Raw genomic sequence first — 18,613 nt, forward strand, 5'->3', positions numbered from 1 at the left:
TATTTATAAGATCTCACACAAAAAAAATCATATAAAAATGAATTAACTGTGACAATCTCAGTCTTATTAACTGGTGACTACTATTGATGAACCAGTGTATTTTGTTGTAGCCTAAAAAATCTTTGATTTCTACTAATGGAACACTGAACAGAAAATTTTACACAAAATATTGCACTCAACTAAAAGCTTTTTACAATTTTGAAGTTAATCACTTTGCAAGATTATACACAGTACAACTCTGTTTTTTGTTGTAAAACATAAACTAACCACACTCTGGGGTTTTGTAGTTAATAATGCCTTGGATTTAAAATTGCCTTATAAAAGTTGAACAAAGTAGTCCTCCCCCCCCCCTCCAATATACCCATAGTTTCTATCCTGACATATCAACAAATATTGTATGGATTTGGATCGCCTTCCCTTGAAAGCGTTTTTGATTCTTGCATGTAAAATGTGTTAGGCGTAAAAATATAAAATATCCAACCAGTAAAAGATACTTTAAGATATTTTGATGTATCAATTCATCTTATGAGATAAAAAAATAGCTGTCCAAAAAACTTTAATTTGTTATTTGAAGTTTTAGATTACTCTTTGTTTTATATACCTACCTACATTTACATTTAATAACAAATTCACAACATTAAAAACAATTTAACATTTTTAAAACAACCAAAAACTTGTAATTTTCCCGAATATGTAATTTCGGGTTTTTTTAGTAATAGACTTCTGTTTTATTGAAAAAAATGTAGGAATATGTATTTATTTAATTATTAATTATTTATTATTCCATTACATATTATATCACCCTTCATTACTCAACTATTATTAGTCTAAGATATATTTTAACTTTATTTATTTTTCTATTTAAAATTACATGTGATATCTTGCCACATGGTTCCTTTGGGATGCAGAAAAGAGTGCTGAGGGTAAGAGTGCATTAGTGATGCGCTCAGTTCTATTTGTTTTTATTAAATGTAGATTCGCCTGGTGCCTGTCAAGTCTAATGTTGATTAGAGTGACCAATCACCATTTAACATATTTTATATCACTATACAGTCTTGAAGATAGATACACAAAATAGTGAATATATTTATATAATCTATCAAACCCTTTTTTAATTAACAACTTTTATGTTTAATAGGTAGGTTGCTAAAACCATGCAGGTGTCTAGGAAAACAATTAATTTAATCGTTAAGCTACTTGTATGACTGAAGAACAGAATTAAGAAGAACAATGTTCTAAAAGAGATGTCTCATACAAATTTGACAAACACTGGTAAAAATAATTACCACAATTTCAATGATTGGTTCTCATGAAGAATAAAATAATAAATATCAAACAAAAGTAAGTCCTACTTTTTTATATAACAATACTAGTTTTAAATTAAATATATACATTATATTTATTTCTTAGAACATTTTAAATAACTATGTTAGGAATAGCCAAAGGCTGATTATTTTGTGGGAAAAGATAACAAACTCATGGGTTGAATATTGAGCAGCATCCATTTCATGGATATATAGAATAGGTTACAATTGTTTAACTAATAGGAATCACCTGAATAAACATTTTGAATAAATGCACACACATATGTTAATTTGATTAACAAGTAAAGGAAGCTATGGTTGTCAATATGACACATTAGTTAAAGCGTTTAGTCACCTATAGCCTTCAATAAATGATGATCTTAAATAAAGTATGGTGATAAAACCTGTAAAACCAACTGTGGAAATTATAAATTAATTCAGTCCTGCTAAAGAAATGTTTAATTTTGGATGAATACTTTGGTATTTAGTCTTTTGATACTCAGAAGCATTATTGTACCTATCCATGGGGAGCGAGCTGGTGTAGTGGTTAGAGCGCGGGACTTTGGTCCCTGAGGGCCCTTGTTCAAATCCCGCCAAATCACCAATGGATTTTATCTAAGTTATAACGCCGCAACCCTTAGGTATAGCCTGAAGTAATGTAAACAACAATCCCGGGCTCGTGCCTAGCGTCTTAGGACAAAAAATATGTTACCTATCCATATGCCTATCCAATAGTAGGCAATATTTTCTTGAATATGTTCTACCAGTTTTTACTATTCTAATATTCACAATGGTGCAGATAATTTACAGATGCAACCTAAAATACTTCTAGGTACTAATATTATATTTTTTTAGGTTTTGGACTTCTTCTGTGTCTGGTTAAAAAAACACAAACGGTTTGAGATGAAGACACGGCCGTGATTAATTACACACATAAAACCAAACACCTTTCATCTTTGCCATTAAAAAATATTCCCAATTTTTTTATGGTTCCCAAACCTAAATTTTCAAACCTGTCACTATCTTTTCCCACGAATAAATTGTATTAAAAATATACCATTGGTTTTAACTTTAACAATATATAAATATCTCAATGCCTCTCGATTTATAGTATAAACAATCAACAATAACAGACACTCACCGCAGCTTTCACCTGACTGTTCGGTTCTTTACCACTTGTGAGTAAACGTCTTCATGAATTCCGTTGTCTTTGAAGACAGGTGTGTTGCTCGTCGAGGCTTGTACCTTCTCGTAAGGCGGCTCTGGCTTCTCGACACTCTCGTAGTTTGGGTCAGAGTCGCGACACAAACTCTCATAGTTCGGATCAAACCCCTCCACTCTCTCGTAGCCCGAGTCTTTCCTAGAAAGACTGGCGTAGTCAGGCTCGCAGTTAGACAACTTCGATGTTTTCCGCTTTTTGTTGACCATCGCGTACATTGTGTTTTGTGGCTTCAACTCCTCGTAGTTCGGTTCCACATCTGAAGTATGTTCTTCTCGACCTCCTGTAAGATTAACACTTTTACTGCCTTTAGGTAATTTCTATTAGATAATCATTTTTGAAAATACAATTGGCTTATTGTTTAGAAAATGAGGAGGTATAAAACTCTTCTCACTTTTATTTTCTGTATTAGCATACTTGTATTTAAAATTAACAAGACATAAGCCAGCTTAAATAAAACAGCAGGTAAAATGTGAGAAATCTATCACAGCTAGGTATGGTGCTGACTTTGTGTCTCACAGCAAGTACAAACTGTTTTGAATAGTTTTTTTTTAGTTAAATTATAATAGAAATTAAATTTTACAACTGAAAAAAAAAACACAAATATCGAGAATAATTTATTTTTTGCAAAAGCACCTTGTTTAAAGATTTTGCCATTTTGGTTTTTTTTATTTATTTTTAAATCAGGCTATATTTTTAACACCGAAATGGAATTTACTTTATGGAGTTTGTTATACCAATCATTCGGTGTAGCAAATAAACTACATTTGGCAAAAGCTGATCATTATAAACATTTTTTTTCATAATATTGATCATTTTAATTTTTATAACTTAACTTAAATGACTTACGAAAAAGTCTAAAATACCTTAATTTAAATTTTAAATGTCCTATCAAACGATATAAAAAAAAGACTAATAGTAAATATCTAAAAATCACGATTTTTAGTTGAAAAATAAAGTTGAGGTAAGTCAATAGGTCCATTCAAAGTTTTGACAATCATTTAATTGATTACTAATTCAATCAAAAGTCGTTATGGAGCATGTCAGAAAAAGTCTCGTAAGAAAAAAAAAAAAACAGTTCCGCACACAAACCTGCAACTCTCTCGTAGCCTGGAACAAGGCTATCATGTTCTCCAGCAACAGTCTCATAACCAGAACAGAACACGTCTCCTTCACTCACACAATGATTGGCAACTGTCTCATAACCAAAGGCCGTGTTACCTCCATGGGGACTATGACTCCTGGAGACCAACAATATAACATAATAAATTAATATCAACTTGTAAAGAAGAATTAATTAAATTATTATTGTAAATTTTAGACAGAGAAGTGGATACACTGAAAAGAGTTCCAGTTAGGTAGAAAAAGTTCAGATCACAATTAACTTGACATTTTACCCTTACGCCTTATTCACAAGATAGAAGTCTGGTACTCTTATCTTGTGTAAGTTAGTTTTATATCCATTCCTTCTTCCATAGTACTATTTCTATGACATTTGCTTTTGCAAAAAAAAGTAGCTTAATTTTTGCTGTGCAAGTCAGCGCTTTAATTTAATTTTAAAAGCAATAACAAAAGCCAATGGTTGTAAATTATTGCTACACAACAGAAACATATATTTCCGAAAGAGAGAGTAAATTAGTAGTTAGTTGTCGTTGGCTTAGTTAAATTTAACTACTGATTAACATCCAACAAAACTTTCCAGTCTGTATTTACACATTAAAAAACACATCTGTAGCCCATTGGACACTGAGTGACTAAAAACACCCTGTGCTCATTGTCACATAAAAAATGGTGTATTATTTCATAGTTAACTCTGTTGGATTTAAAAATCAATATGCTACTGTTGCAATTGTTGCAAACTGTTATTTGCAAATAGAACTGGTTTTAATCTGGGTTCCACAGCCTGGCATTGATACAAATTCTATGACTTCTGTAGATATTGTTGCTGCTGGAAATGGTTTTTGGATTACACAGCCTCTGACAAGCTGGCTTCTGGGACAAGTTATTGAGGTTTTAGTGGTAGTTGCTGCTGTGGGTGTCAAAACAAATTGTTTGACCTCTGTGGCACTAGAACTTTACCGTCTAGCTACAAATGGAACTGACCTGCGCACAGTCTCGTAGCCAGGTAGAGACGCAGGCCCTGTATCATGGTCCACACTACTGATAGAGTGACTACTCCGCCTCTTCTTCATCACCTTGGCGTACATCTCATCCACAGAGGTACCAGGGTCAGGTGGCCGTGGCAGAGGAGAGTTTGCCTGTCGCTTCTCTGGCTTGGGTGACGAGGGGTTGGCGATTGAACTGCAGGCACTTGAAGATGATTCTGGAACGGATACTAAACATTATTTAACAAATAAGCATTTAAATGGTATGTGGAAAAACCATTCAGTAGAGCGACAACCATCCACATCAAAACTGTTCAAATCACCTAAGGAGAAAAAAAATAAAAATCTCAACCAGAAAAAATTGGTTCATTGCTGTTAGCGATAATTAGCGACTATTGTAGTGTTGTGACACTATTTTTATATACATTTTTCTTAAGTTAGGTAATAATTTAAACCTCTAGATGAGTACTAAAGAGACAGTATTCTTTCCGTTGACCACAATTATTATTTTAGAAAGCCTATGAATATACAAAGAATTAACTAAGAATATGGATTATCATCACAAATCTTAGCGGGTTACCTTGGCGGGTGTGATTCTTAACTGTTGCCAAGGATGTTGTAGAGGGTTGTTGTGGTTGTAAACTCTCCGTTCTTACAGGTACAGGGTTTACAGTAGCTGCCACCGTTATTCCCATGGGGCGAATCTGAGCGTAAGTCTCACTACCACTGGTGTACACTGCTTGGTTAGGCTCTTCAATGGCTGCGTACATCTCATCTGAAAAAAAAAATGATGATGTAAGATACATAGCACAGACTGAATTATAGAACATTGTATGTAACATAGCCTACATCTCCAATTGTAACAATATATATTTTCATTAACATGTTGGTGTTCAAAACTTGTTTATGGTTTTTGGCACCTTTTGTATAACATGAATGAATTCATAAAAAAAAAATTAATTGATTGACCTGAAAAAAAAACAAAAAACTTTATGAATGTTTTTAAGATATTTTCAGGAAATTTTCATCTACACCTAGAATAATTATGATAAAAGTTACTATTTTACCAGAGTCGTCGGATACAGTGGCGTAGTGAGAGTCAATTAGTTCCTGTCTGCGAGGCACCTGGCTGAGTATGTTAGACAACGGCTCCCTCACACTGATGCTAGTGTAGCCCTCTGCAACATGGTACAATACTATTAACTATCAGTTCCTGTGTGAGTATGTTAGACAACGGCTCCCTCACACTGATGCTAGTGTAGCCCTCTGCAACATGGTACAATACTATTAACTATCAGTTCCTGGGTGAGTATGTTAGACAACGGCTCCCTCACACTGATGCTAGTGTAGCCCTCTGCAACATGGTACAATACTATTAACTATCAGTTCCTGGGTGAGTATGTTAGACAACGGCTCCCTCACACTGATGCTAGAACATAGTACAATACTATTAACTATCAGTTCCTGGGTGAGTATGTTAGACAACGGCTCCCTAACACTGATGCTAGTGTAGCCCTCTGCAACATGGTACAATACTATTAACTACCAGTTCCTGGCTGAGTATGTTAGACAACGGCTCCCCCTCACTGATGCTAGTGTAGCCCTCTGCAACATGGTACAATACTATTAACTATCAGTTCCTGGCTGAGTATGTTAGACAACGGCTCCCTCACACTGATGCTAGTGTAGCCCTCTGCAACATGGTACAATACTATTAACTATCAGTTCCTGGCTGAGTATGTTAGACAACGGCTCCCTCACACTGATGCTAGTGTAGCCCTCTGCAACATGGTACAATACTATTAACTATCAGTTCCTGTCTGAGTATGCTAGACAACAGCTCCCTCACACTGATGCTAGTGTAGCCCTCTGCAACATGGTACAATACTATTAACTATCAATTCCTGTCTGAGTATGTTAGACAACGGCTCCCTCACACTGATATTTACCTATAATAAAGTTAATTAATCTGACATTTTTAATGAGAAAAACATCTTGTAAACAAATGTTATGTGTCAATTGTTTTTAATTTAACGAGTTTACAAAAACAGCAACTTTGTTGATCTGTAGGAAACGTTTTGAAGTGAAATTGGGGACACAATACCCCCCATTAAATACTATTACTTGCCTTGCCTTACCTCCCTGGCCACTGAAATCTTAACCTTTGTGTTTTTTTCCAGTAGGCTATTTGGTCTTTCAAGTGGTCGTCTAATTTGTAGTACTCATAAGAAAACAATTATAAGGATCGGAATACCTTCTGTCCTTCAAACTAGGCATGTTGTCTAATCAACTATATTAGCTTACTTTTGGCCAGCACCACTATATCTAAGTGCTATATGGTTTTTCTCAGCTCTCTATTCGTTCGTATCCTCCAACATTTGTTAGGTTGGACCCAAAAATATAAGTCAGTATTTTCTGCTGAAGATGACATACGTTAAAATAGGTCAAAATTGCAATATTACTCACTACTGCTATCCTGAGAGTCGCCACTGAAATGTTGGGTCTGCGACACAGGCTGGTGGGAGGGGGGACTTGCGGGCAGGGGGAGGGGTGGAGTCATATAAGGCAGCTCCTGATTGGCTGGTATACCCCCTGCGATGGCTGTGGCCGCAGGTATGTTCACCTCCACTCCTAGGTTGGAAGACAGAGAGCTCTGGGAGAGAGAGATGGACTTGCGAGTGCGAGGTGGAGCGATTGGACTGTCAGTGTGCTCTACAGAACTGTTGACAGGAAATAAGTTGAGAAACTATTACTTAACGATAAAGTTATATATTACACTTGTGACGCATAGCGGCACGCTATATTTTTTATAGTGTGTGCAGTTCGCGAAGCCAGGCTGCATGTTCATCTCGTTGCCTGCCGCGACTGCATCAATGCTCTATCCCCACCTTTTCTAGTCTTGTCCTCCTTCTCAGAAAACCGGCATCTGGACAGAAAACCTCTCCGGAAAACACCAGGCATTCTCTCGATATGATGGATAAGTTAATTGATAGCTAATAAGTAGTAATAAGTTCAAATTATGGTTGGCTAAGTCAGGTAACAAGCGGGGAGCCCTTCTGGCTCGCCCGACTGGTGAAATGTAGGAAACAAAATGTTAGCCGGGTTCGCTACCCTTAAGGTAGCGGACCTTCTCAATTCGTTAGTTAAACCACATGTTCCCAGAATGTAGCTTAGCAATTATCCATCAATTCATACATATTAGTCACTGAATATTCAATCTACACATTATTTTCCCTCACTCATCAATATTAGTAAGTGATTTCCCAAGTTCAGTTCATATTTGAAGGATAGGTTAATATTTAAATAGTTAGTTCAATTGGTTCAATCAAAGCTGGCTAGGCAAGTGTTCTGATCTGGGTAAAAAGTCTCCGTCCCTCTGGTCCCCAGCAATCTTCCTAATTTTATTGGTAGCAGATTCAGCACGCTTATGTTAAGTTTGGTCCAGACACACCTTCTAACCTATTACATTACCCCGTTTATTCCCTCCTGATTACCCGAATTCCCTCCTCCATCTCATACCTTAACCCCGCACCCCCTCACCAAACGGCCCCCGGCTACATAGGGTTGTGACGCATAGCGGCACGCTATATTTTTTATAGTGTGTGCAGTTCGCGAAGCCGGGCTGCATGTTCATCTCGTTGCCTGCCGCGACTGCATCAATGCTCTATCCCCACCTTTTCTAGTCTTGTCCTCCTTCTCAGAAAACCGGCATCTGGACAGAAAACCTCTCCGGAAAACACCAGGCATTCTCTCGATATGATGGATAAGTTAATTGATAGCTAATAAGTAGTAATAAGTTCAAATTATGGTTGGCTAAGTCAGGTAACAAGCGGGGAGCCCTTCTGGCTCGCCCGACTGGTGAAATGTAGGAAACAAAATGTTAGCCGGGTTCGCTACCCTTAAGGTAGCGGACCTTCTCAAACCTGTTAGTTAAACCACATGTTCCCAGAATGTAGCTTAGCAATTATCCATCAATTCATACATATTAGTCACTGAATATTCAATCTACACATTATTTTCCCTCACTCATCAATATTAGTAAGTGATTTCCCAAGTTCAGTTCATATTTGAAGGATAGGTTAATATTTAAATAGTTAGTTCAATTGGTTCAATCAAAGCTGGCTAGGCAAGTGTTCTGATCTGGGTAAAAGGTCTCCGTCCCTCTGGTCCCCAGCAATCTTCCTAATTGTATTGGTAGCAGATTCAGCACGCTGAAATTAAGTTTGGTCCAGACACACCTTTTCCTAACCTATTAGCATTACCCTGTTTATTCCCTCCTGATTACCCGAATTTCCCTCCTCCATCCCATACCTTAACCCAGTAGTTAACCCCGCACCCCCTCACCAAACGGCCCCCCCGCTACACACTGGCCTATTAAAATTATATATTACTGGTTATATTACACAACACAACTTAAAATGAAAACTCTTGAGCAAAATCTCTCATATCCAAAGGTCTGTTGGTGTGTAAGAACTGTAGGGGTTTATTAGGATAAATGGAAGGCCAATGCGCAAGGGAGTGAGCTGGTAATAGTAAAGCGCGGGACCTCGGTCCCTGAGGTCCTATGTTCAAATCCTGCCAAATGGATTTTATCTGAGTGATAATACCACAACTCTTAGGTCTAGTCTGAAATGATGTGTAAAACAACCCCGGTCTACAGCCTAGGGTTTTGGAAAAAAAATCCACATCTGAGTAAAAGAGTAGCAAGGTCAATAGAGTGACGTAACTCGTGGAGGCACAAGTCAATAGCTTCTAAACATTCAGATAAAACAAGCTGAGCTTTTTCTGTTTAATATTTTCAAATTTATTCTTGGTTAGGCCAACAATACTCTTTACTAAATACACTTTTATGGAAAAAATTTAAAATTGAATTGAATAACTTTGTTATAACAATTACCATTTTTAACATACAATTCTGGGATACACTCACCAGATAAGGGACATTGATTAAGAAACCAACATGTTCATTTTCAAACAAACAAATTTGACAAGGAGCATTTAAGAATATTAAGAAGGTTTTGGTGTATAATTAGGCCTATTTTAATAATAATATTTACTAGATGTGATACCTTGATGATGGAGACTGGTGTAAAGTGAGGTCTTGGACATGATGACTTGGTCCTGCCTTTCCATTGGCTCTCACTTGGGCGTATGGGTGTTCATCAGCTGGTAATACAATATGAATTAGCACTATGACAGTTGGATTCTTAGGCCCAATTCACTCAGAACGGACGTCAGGTGGAAACGTGGTACAGATGAAGCAAAGACATGGCAGAGACGTGGCGTGTACAATGCACATAGAAGGGACGGTACAGTGGCGAGAAAACTTGTATGTAGACTGAACGCTTTGGTTTTTGCTTATTTCTGTTAGTTATTTATGTCAATTGAATTAGTTATATATGTAAACTGAATTAGTTATTTCTGTCACTTAATTAGAACTACTGTGATCGTAAAAAAAATGGAATTTGCTCAACTTCTTCACAAAATCCTTATATTGAATTCAATGTTGTCACGCATTGTGAAAAGAAAAAGAAACAACTCACAATTACTCTAAACACAAACAACAAACAAGGTTGGCAAGTACAATATTTGCAGTCTGAACAACGGGCCCGCTACGGACATGCCACTTCCGATACGCCACGAGGGACGGCGAAGTGACGTGGCGGTGGTGGGATGGTGGCCGCTCGCACCACGTCACTTTTGTGTGCATTGACCAATTTGTTTACATGGAGAGGCAAGGAAGGGACAAATGTCCTTGCCACGTCTCCGCCCGACATCCGTTCTGTAAAATAAACCTTAAAATAAACCCCACTCCAGATATTCCTCTGTATTTATTCAACAAATCCACTCCTTTCGCCATTTTTTTTTTATTGCTAGCCTACATTGATTGATGGCTTAGTTTTGGTAATACTGTACAGATTATTTTGGACAGGTTCCACTAACTTTTTTTAGTTCAAACTCATACATAGATTTTTGTACTAGTTTTATCTACTTTTAACGTCTATTTAAATTGATAGTCTAAATGTAAAATGACTAGATAAGAATTTTACAGAATTAAAAGTTAGGTAGGATTACTTGAGTTTGACTATTATTTTATTTCCCACTGCCCACACACCATGATGTCCACAAAGTTTAAGGTGAAAATGAGAGCAGAAGGAACAAGGTGTTAGCTTTGTTTTTATCTTGTTTATTAGTTGGAATAATTTGCTAGTCCCCATCATTAAGGACAGGTGATATGCTGCAACAGTATTATAGTTAGCGGCGAATGTAGACTTACTCTGTTTGACTTGATCGTACGGATGTTCTCGTCTCACTCTCGCATACGGGGAGAGGCTATTGTCAGTCTGACTCGGGGAGTCGTAGCTGCTCTCTATCGTAGAGTCTCGAGGTAGTTGTGGTTTTTGACTTGCCCCTCTAGCCCCTGTGAAAAGACAGATAAAAATTTTAATTGGTCGATGTATAAATATTTATTTGTTTACTATGTTGTTAATAGTTTTAATTGCTCTAAAACATGAAATCCATTTATGTTGTTTACTAATGACAGTATTTTTAAATTAAAGTAAAATTAATAATTTTATCCTACACAGTTCCAAGTTGCAAATTGTGTTTTAAGAGGTTTGGGTTTATTTAAATACTCTTTATGTCACTTTAATTAAGTTTTACTGCAGTAATACACTGCTGTCAATTATTATTGAAGACCTTGATTCTACATTCCAAAAAGTACGACTAATATATTTCATCTTTGTTTCATAAATTTATTTCTAAATCAAAACTATTTCTAGCTGCATCTCACAAAATCCTGATTTATTGTTTAGTTTGATTGCATTAGGGATAAAAGGTATCGTAACAAACAGATATTTGATTGTTAGGAATGTTAGTCTTGTGTCCTGGTCCTTTAATCAACAAGTCCAAACACCAAGTCCAAATAGTAAAGGAAAAGCAATGTGTATAACTATTGAAGTTACAGAGTTGAACACAAACAGTTCTGTGAATTTGTGTGAAAATGTTTCACAGGTTTGCCAAGAAATTTTGAATGTTGATACTTGGTGTGACATTTACGAGATTTACTGCACAGTATATTGTTGAGGCAGTAACCAACCGTTCTTGTTATCCTCTACAGTGGCGTACAGGTCGGAGCTGGTGTCTCCGTTGCCAGCGTCAGCAGTCTCGTAGAGTCCGTCCACACTGCGGCTGCCCTGCAGTCTCTGAGACTCAACCGGCAGATCAGGCAGACTACGGGTGGCCGACGATGCTGCCTGATTAGGCCTTCACAACAACATTAATTATTGTAAAATGTGTAAAAGCATACACAAAATAATATAAGGCAACTAGCTGACCCGGCGAACTTCGTATCGCCTAAGTTATAGGTTTCCCCTAAGACAGACCGATGGAAAGAAAGTACCGTTACGTTTAATTTTCAAGATGATCTCGTTCGCATCGCTCAATCACGTCCTGGTTGAAGTTCGTTCGCTACGCTCACTCACCTTTCGGTTGGAGCTCGTTCGCTACGCTCACTCACCTTTAGGTTGGAGCTCGTTCGCTGCGCTCACTTGCCTTCAGGTTAGCTCGTTCGCTACGCTAACTCGCCTCCAGGTTGAAGTTCGTTCGCTACGCTCACTCACCTTTGGGTTGGAGCTCGTTCGCTGCGCTCACTTGCCTTCAGGTTAGCTCGTTCGCTACGCTAACTCGCCTCCAGGTTGAAGTTCGTTCGCTACGCTCACTCACCTTTTGGTTGCAAATTAGCTGTTGTCATAAATGTAAAAGAAATAATAGTGCTGCACCCTGTTGGTAATACTTGTAACTTTAATGCTATTGAACATCATAGAACAGAACCAACTTGTTTAATTGAAACAGCTGTTAAGATTCATTAATTCCATTTCTCATAAGGTTAACATGGGAAACTTCAGAGCCACTGGGGCGGAGCCCTTTTAAGAATTTCGAAACGGGAAATAGTTTACGTCCGATTCGCATACCTACAGAATTTACACACCAAATTTCATAACGATCGGTGAAGTCGTTCCGGAGGAGTTTGCAGACAAACACCGTGACACGAGAATTTTATATATTAGATATAGCACAATTCACGATTGTGACGATTATCAAAGTAATTTTGTAGAAGTGAAAGCATAGAAAAGGATAAGGTAACTCTTATACTTGGTTGTATTCTTTGACATAATTAACCCTCCCAGTGTTACTTGACGAAAATTCGACAAGCAGCACACTTTGTGTAGTGTTAATTGTCGATTTTTCGACACGCAGACATCGTTTACGGCGAAGGCTCTATGACTGACTGAATCGGATTGAACTGGATCGAGTTAGGTATCGTTCTTTCTGTAATATTCTAAGCTTTCTCCAGAGGTCTGTCTCAGCGCTGTACGTTCTCTGAGCCAATCGTAATTGTAGCAGACAGCTGACGTGCGTGTATTTGTAAACAGCTAGGTTACTCGGACCGATGACTGATGTGTTTTATTACGTTTATCATTGTTTTAGTGTTAAAAATCAAAAGTAGTGATATACGTGTTGCATTATAAGAAGATTTAAGTGGTTTTGAAGTGCTGGTTGATGATCCTGAAGAAGTAGGTAGTGATATTGATGTAAATTATCAGCCAGATTCCTAGCTATGGTTAGGCTATGCATTCTTAGCTAAACGCTATGTATTGAAATCTGTTTTTTGCCCATAACTTATTTATTTGCAAATCTACTTCCTTATATTATTATATATTTGTAATCCTCATAAAATTTAGAACAAAGTGGCTATTTTCAAATATTTATAGGCCTATAATTTATACAATTTCATTGAGCGCAAACTTATTTTTTTTTTGAAAATTGTCGAAATTATATTTTTTTTACCTAAAAATTTTTTTTTGAAAAAATGTTCCTTATGTTTTATATATAATATTGAAGCCCATGATTTTCCAAACAAAATGGTATATAGAACATTAGAATTAACATTGTTTTAAGCTTCTCAAATCCGTTTTAATAAAACCTTGCAAATGCGCCAAAAATAGGTGGACATTAGGCCTAAACTATGGACACTTGGAGGGTTAATGATAGAAATGGGAAGATCACATTTATCATGTACAAAATTTGTAAATTATCTTTTGCCTTCACTTGTGAGAGATGTTAGTTTTGACAGTTAGGGAACTAAAAACGGCTTACTTTGCTTTTGTTCAGTCATTATTCTTATTCAGTAAAATAGTTTGGGGTGGTTGTTATAGAAGTAGGATAGGAAGTAGGTATGAGGTAGGAATATTGCTCAAAAAACAATTTTTAAGATGGGATTCGGAAAATGCAGACGTTACTCAAAAGACGCTCTATTTAAAGAATTAAGTTATCCGTTCTCTTTGTTCCTCAGTTGTGCTTAAAAATGATATTAAATTCTTTTCTTTATGATTAATTGACTTTATAATTATTAATAGCAACTTCTAATATCCAAATTAATTTACAATAAATTATTTTTATTGCTATTCCATTTTAAAACACTTCTTTTTATATGTACAACAACTTAGCGGATGCACGGCACAGACAGAACTGTCTATGTCTGCTAGTTCCTTGTTAAATTTTTGGACTCGATCTAATTAAAACACAAAATCTATGTTCTGTTGTGGAAAAAAGTGTTTAAGTCTGTCCAACATATTGTATTCATAAAAGCACAACTAAAATCTGTAGCCAATGTTTCTCAGAATTAACTGTTCATTCATTGATCCATCTTTCTCAATCAGGTAAGCCTGCAATCCTAACAAAATATCCTAAAAAACTTGTGCTCAATATTACGCCCTTAACTTCAAAATTAAAAATACTTGGCCAAACACATGTAAACCAACAATAATAACATTTGAGTTATATGCACTCCTTTAGTCTATACTATGAGTCATAGTCATCGTCTATACTATGACTATGACTTAGCATAAGCATTTACAATTTGCAAGGTACATTGTGTAAGGTTCTTTAAAAACCAATTGAGATAGATGTTTGAAAAATTACAAGACTCAAAAACAAAACCTTTTATTGGTTTCTTGCGCTTGAGATACAAGATGATCAGGGGCCACTGTCACAGAGTTGAGTTGCACAGTTGGCGGAGGACAGCTGAAATTAACATTCTCATCTGGGTTCGTCAGTTTCACCATGCCAGCCAGCCCCATCAATTCATTCCTACACACAGACACAGGGCAGACACATGACATGCCATGCAACAGTGCAAACACAGACAATGTTAACAAACCTTAGTGCACAGAACAGTTAATTCTAGTTACCTGTGTTGCTATAAAAATGATCCATTGTAGTGTGAATATAATTAAGTTATGGTCAGTTTGCACTACGACGAATTGTTTCAACAGCGACACAGGAAGCTTAAAATTGCGTAGTTGTTTATGACAATCCAAAGGATAATCCATCATGAAACATTATGGAATTACACCTAAGTACAATGTACAACCCACGAGTCCGGCTTTAAACCCAACGGTACAAAATTTTAGTTAAAAGAATTAAAACATTCCTCTATTGGAAAATTTTTGTCTTGGCTATGTACCTATTAAAAAATATTTGTTTTTGAGGTACCTATATTATTGTAATACTGCATATCACATTAAAGTAAAACCTAGCTATTGAGGAATGTGAAATTACATTCAGAATAGATATATCTGCATTTTCCAAAAAAAATATAGGGTACCTTTTCAAAAAGGTACGGCACAACATTTTTTACATTAAGAGCCCTCAATAAAATTGAATAAAACTGTGATTCCACCAAAATGTTTATATTTGAGCTTTAAAACTATTTATAACATAATAAGACATAGTCCATGTTTGTATTTAACAATTATTCGTGAGATTTCAACTAGTAGTCCTAAACGTCTGGTTTTGGTACATCATGCATAAAAAGAAAATTGGAATATTTTTACGTTATTTCTTTAGGTTGGTTTATTAAGAAAAAATTTAATTTTATCGCCAACGGTTTGTCTGGACACCACTGGATTTGAATACTGTTGTAGTGGACACCTTACAAGATTCACCTTTTATAGGCCTATGAATATAAAAAAAAAACCTGTTTAATAACACTTGTAATAATATACACTTATACTACAGTACAGTATAAATACAAAACAGCAAGTGTAAATATATAATTTTACAAGTGTTATTAGACATATTTTTTTGGTTTTAGCGAATTTCCCTATAGGGAAGTAGCTATTACCGTAGGTCTCATGGTAAGACTTAGGCCCGGGACCGATTTACTTTTTCATTTTAATGTCCCCAGAGGCCAAAAACACCATTCGTTCAAATTTTTATATATGTATATATATATATAGGTATATATATATATATATAGATTTATATATATATATATGTGTCCGTGAACACGATAACTTGAGTAATTTTTATCCGATTTTGATGAAATTTGGTTTGAAGGTGTAAGGCGGGATAAACTTGAATGAGTTCGCGATCCAGCATGATCGGACCATGGGAACAGGGTTTTATGGGGGGTTTTATGGGGTAAAAATTGGTTTTTCTCACTTTTTACCCTCAAAACACAAAATTTCCCAATTTTTCTCTAAACCTTCTTAAAGAGCTTAAAAAAACAAACAATTCAGTATATCAAAGTGTTTTTGTACGGTTATTGGTTACGGAGAAAACTAAAAAAATAGTAAATTTAAAATTCCCATGTTATTCTTATGGAGAATATTGTAAAATGTTGTAGTTTGCTTGTTTATGGATATATTTTGATCAAACTTGGCAAATTTATTTATTTTATAGTAAGCTATCAATATTTTACTAAAACACACTACTTTATTAGTTTCCTTGTAGCAGCAAACCTAGGTACTTGTTAAACCTAATGTTATTTAAATAGATCAATTGAAAATCAATTCGGCCAAATGGAAATTCGCTTAGACGGCAGGTTTGCTGCAGCGGGGGTATTTTATGTATGAACATACCTAATGTAAATATGAATTTGAATGGACGGTGTTTTAGCCCCTGGAGACACCAAAACAAAAAAGCAAATCGGTCCCAGGTCTAGGTCTTACCATGAGACCTACAGTAATAGATTATTCCCTATATGAAAAAATTGCTACAGTAGACCCCCTCTTAACCGACCTCGCATTAACTGATAGTCGGGATTATCTGCCCTCGCTCCTAAAATATTACTGTTTGTTTTAACCGACCTTGTCTTGAGAGCAGTTTGGTTTAACCGCGGCTTTCTAAGGATTTCATTTCCTTTCCCACAGTCAATGATGATAATAATACGCTAAATTCTACAGGATGTTACTTTGACTGAAAGTACTTGACTGTACCGTGTTTTATGACTTTTTTTGTCAATACTTAAGAAAAAAAGGAGATAAAGCACGACTTGAGAATAACAATTATATGACTCAAAATTAATGCACTTCATTTTATTAAGTTTTGGGGGCTTGCTCGTTTTAACCGACCTTTTGAGTTATCCGACCGAGGTCTGGTCTGGTCTCCTTAGGATCAGTTAAGAGAGGGATTGCTGTAATATTAAAATGCAAAAAAAACCTGGAGCCTATGAATATTTGTTGTACCATATATTAATGTATTGTTTAAGTAAACAAATTAACATCGAAACTAATAAAATAAAACCGTGTTATCAAAGTAAAGTTGAAGTTTTAACACACTGTTTCTAATAAACTGTTCAAAATATATCTTTAAAAAATGTATTGCAGGGAGCAACAAAAGGGATTTATTAAGTAAACAGTAAAACAAACATCGATATTTTAAGTTCAATTAAATTTTACTTTGTACCATTGAAAAACAAACTGAGCTTCACATAATTATAATATTGGGTGGACAATGACTCATTCTGAACTAACCTTGTGTTAATGAGTGACTCATTGCATAGTCCATTCATTAGGTTACCGGTATAGCTTTTGCTAGACTATTCATTTCCTGGCGGTCAATGAGTCATAGTTAAACAGTCTTCCTCGCTTACATTAGTCACTAATCTTTACAAACAAAACTCAAGGTGACATCAATATCCATGAGATTGCTTATTTATGCAAGAAATTCTAAACTTATAATGGTATACCATTGAATGTGGGTCGTGAAATTTCACACCCACAACATCACTTTCGGGAAAAATAGTGTTTAGGTATCCGTTTTTCAGCTTTTCCGATAAATGGCGGGCTTTTACGAGATCAGATCGTAATGAAGAATATATCATCTGAATTCATCGTAAACTTTTGCACAATTTGAGTACCTACCCGCAACATGACTTTTGGGCAAAAAAAGTGTTTTTCCATTTTCTGCTTTCTACAAACAATGACTAGCCTATATTTTTTTTTATCACAGCAAAATCATGTTGAAAAAAATTGGTATTTTAGAGTTGGCTGGAGGTTGGAATTTTTACCAACTTGTGATACAGTAGAACTTTGATAACAAGACTCTCCTAGGGATCATAAAATAAGACTTGTTATCAAGGTTGACTTCTTATCGAGGTTTGCAATATCATGTGATTAGGGGTAAAATAATTTCAAGGGGATTTGAAAATTACCCTTGTTATCAAGGGTGACTTGTTATTGAGGGTCTTCTTATCGAGCTTCTACTGTATAACTAAACCTAAAGAGACCTAAATGAATCATTTCTACTTTAACACGCTCGCGGCGGCATGGGAGCGATCGCTCCCATACGGAACCCTAATGCCATACTGGTGGGTGCTCCCAAGCTGCAATGCAGTACGAATTGATTTATTTTTAAGCCAGGATTAGAGCTAGAAACTTGAAACCTTGCACAGCACTGCTCAATAGTATACTGTATTTTGTTGTGGTGTAGGTTGGTAGTAAATTTTCCCGTAAAATCCCCGTCTGGCAATCTCAAAATTCTACTTTTGTCCCGTCTTTTTCCCTCCATTTGGCAATACAATTCCAATGGGACCGGCTACGTCACAAGCAGTGCTGCTATCTGTTGGTGTTTAGCGAACTACGTCGACTCTCGTTGTAAAGTAGGACATCCTCGCACGTTATTTGCTATTTGTCAGA

General features: G+C 36.1%; 1 protein-coding gene across 2 annotated transcripts in view; it reads right to left on the reverse strand.

Annotated features, from left to right (window-relative positions):
- Positions 1–910: 910 nt before the first annotated feature.
- LOC128990735 (uncharacterized) overlaps positions 911–18,613 on the reverse strand; it is a 33,417-nt gene continuing 15,714 nt past the window's right edge. Inside the window, exons 3-12 of one of the 2 annotated variants that reach the window (XM_054413278.1) lie at positions 14,631–14,780; positions 11,728–11,894; positions 10,906–11,049; positions 9,698–9,794; positions 7,095–7,348; positions 5,696–5,806; positions 5,209–5,403; positions 4,627–4,846; positions 3,616–3,764; positions 911–2,806 (exon numbers count right to left, since the gene is read on the reverse strand). In XM_054413278.1, the coding sequence (XP_054269253.1) occupies positions 2,454–2,806; positions 3,616–3,764; positions 4,627–4,846; positions 5,209–5,403; positions 5,696–5,806; positions 7,095–7,348; positions 9,698–9,794; positions 10,906–11,049; positions 11,728–11,894; positions 14,631–14,780 (1,840 nt within the window). In that variant the 3' untranslated portion in view covers positions 911–2,453. The remainder of the gene's footprint in view (positions 2,807–3,615; positions 3,765–4,626; positions 4,847–5,208; positions 5,404–5,695; positions 5,807–7,094; positions 7,349–9,697; positions 9,795–10,905; positions 11,050–11,727; positions 11,895–14,630; positions 14,781–18,613) is intronic. The other variant, XM_054413279.1, reaches the window with a different exon arrangement.

This window comes from Macrosteles quadrilineatus, unplaced genomic scaffold (genome assembly GCF_028750875.1).
Source record: "Macrosteles quadrilineatus isolate MER2022 unplaced genomic scaffold, UCM_ALF_1.0 Scaffold_3__2_contigs__length_128488019, whole genome shotgun sequence".
In the NCBI taxonomy this organism is placed as follows: Eukaryota; Metazoa; Arthropoda; class Insecta; order Hemiptera; family Cicadellidae; genus Macrosteles; species Macrosteles quadrilineatus.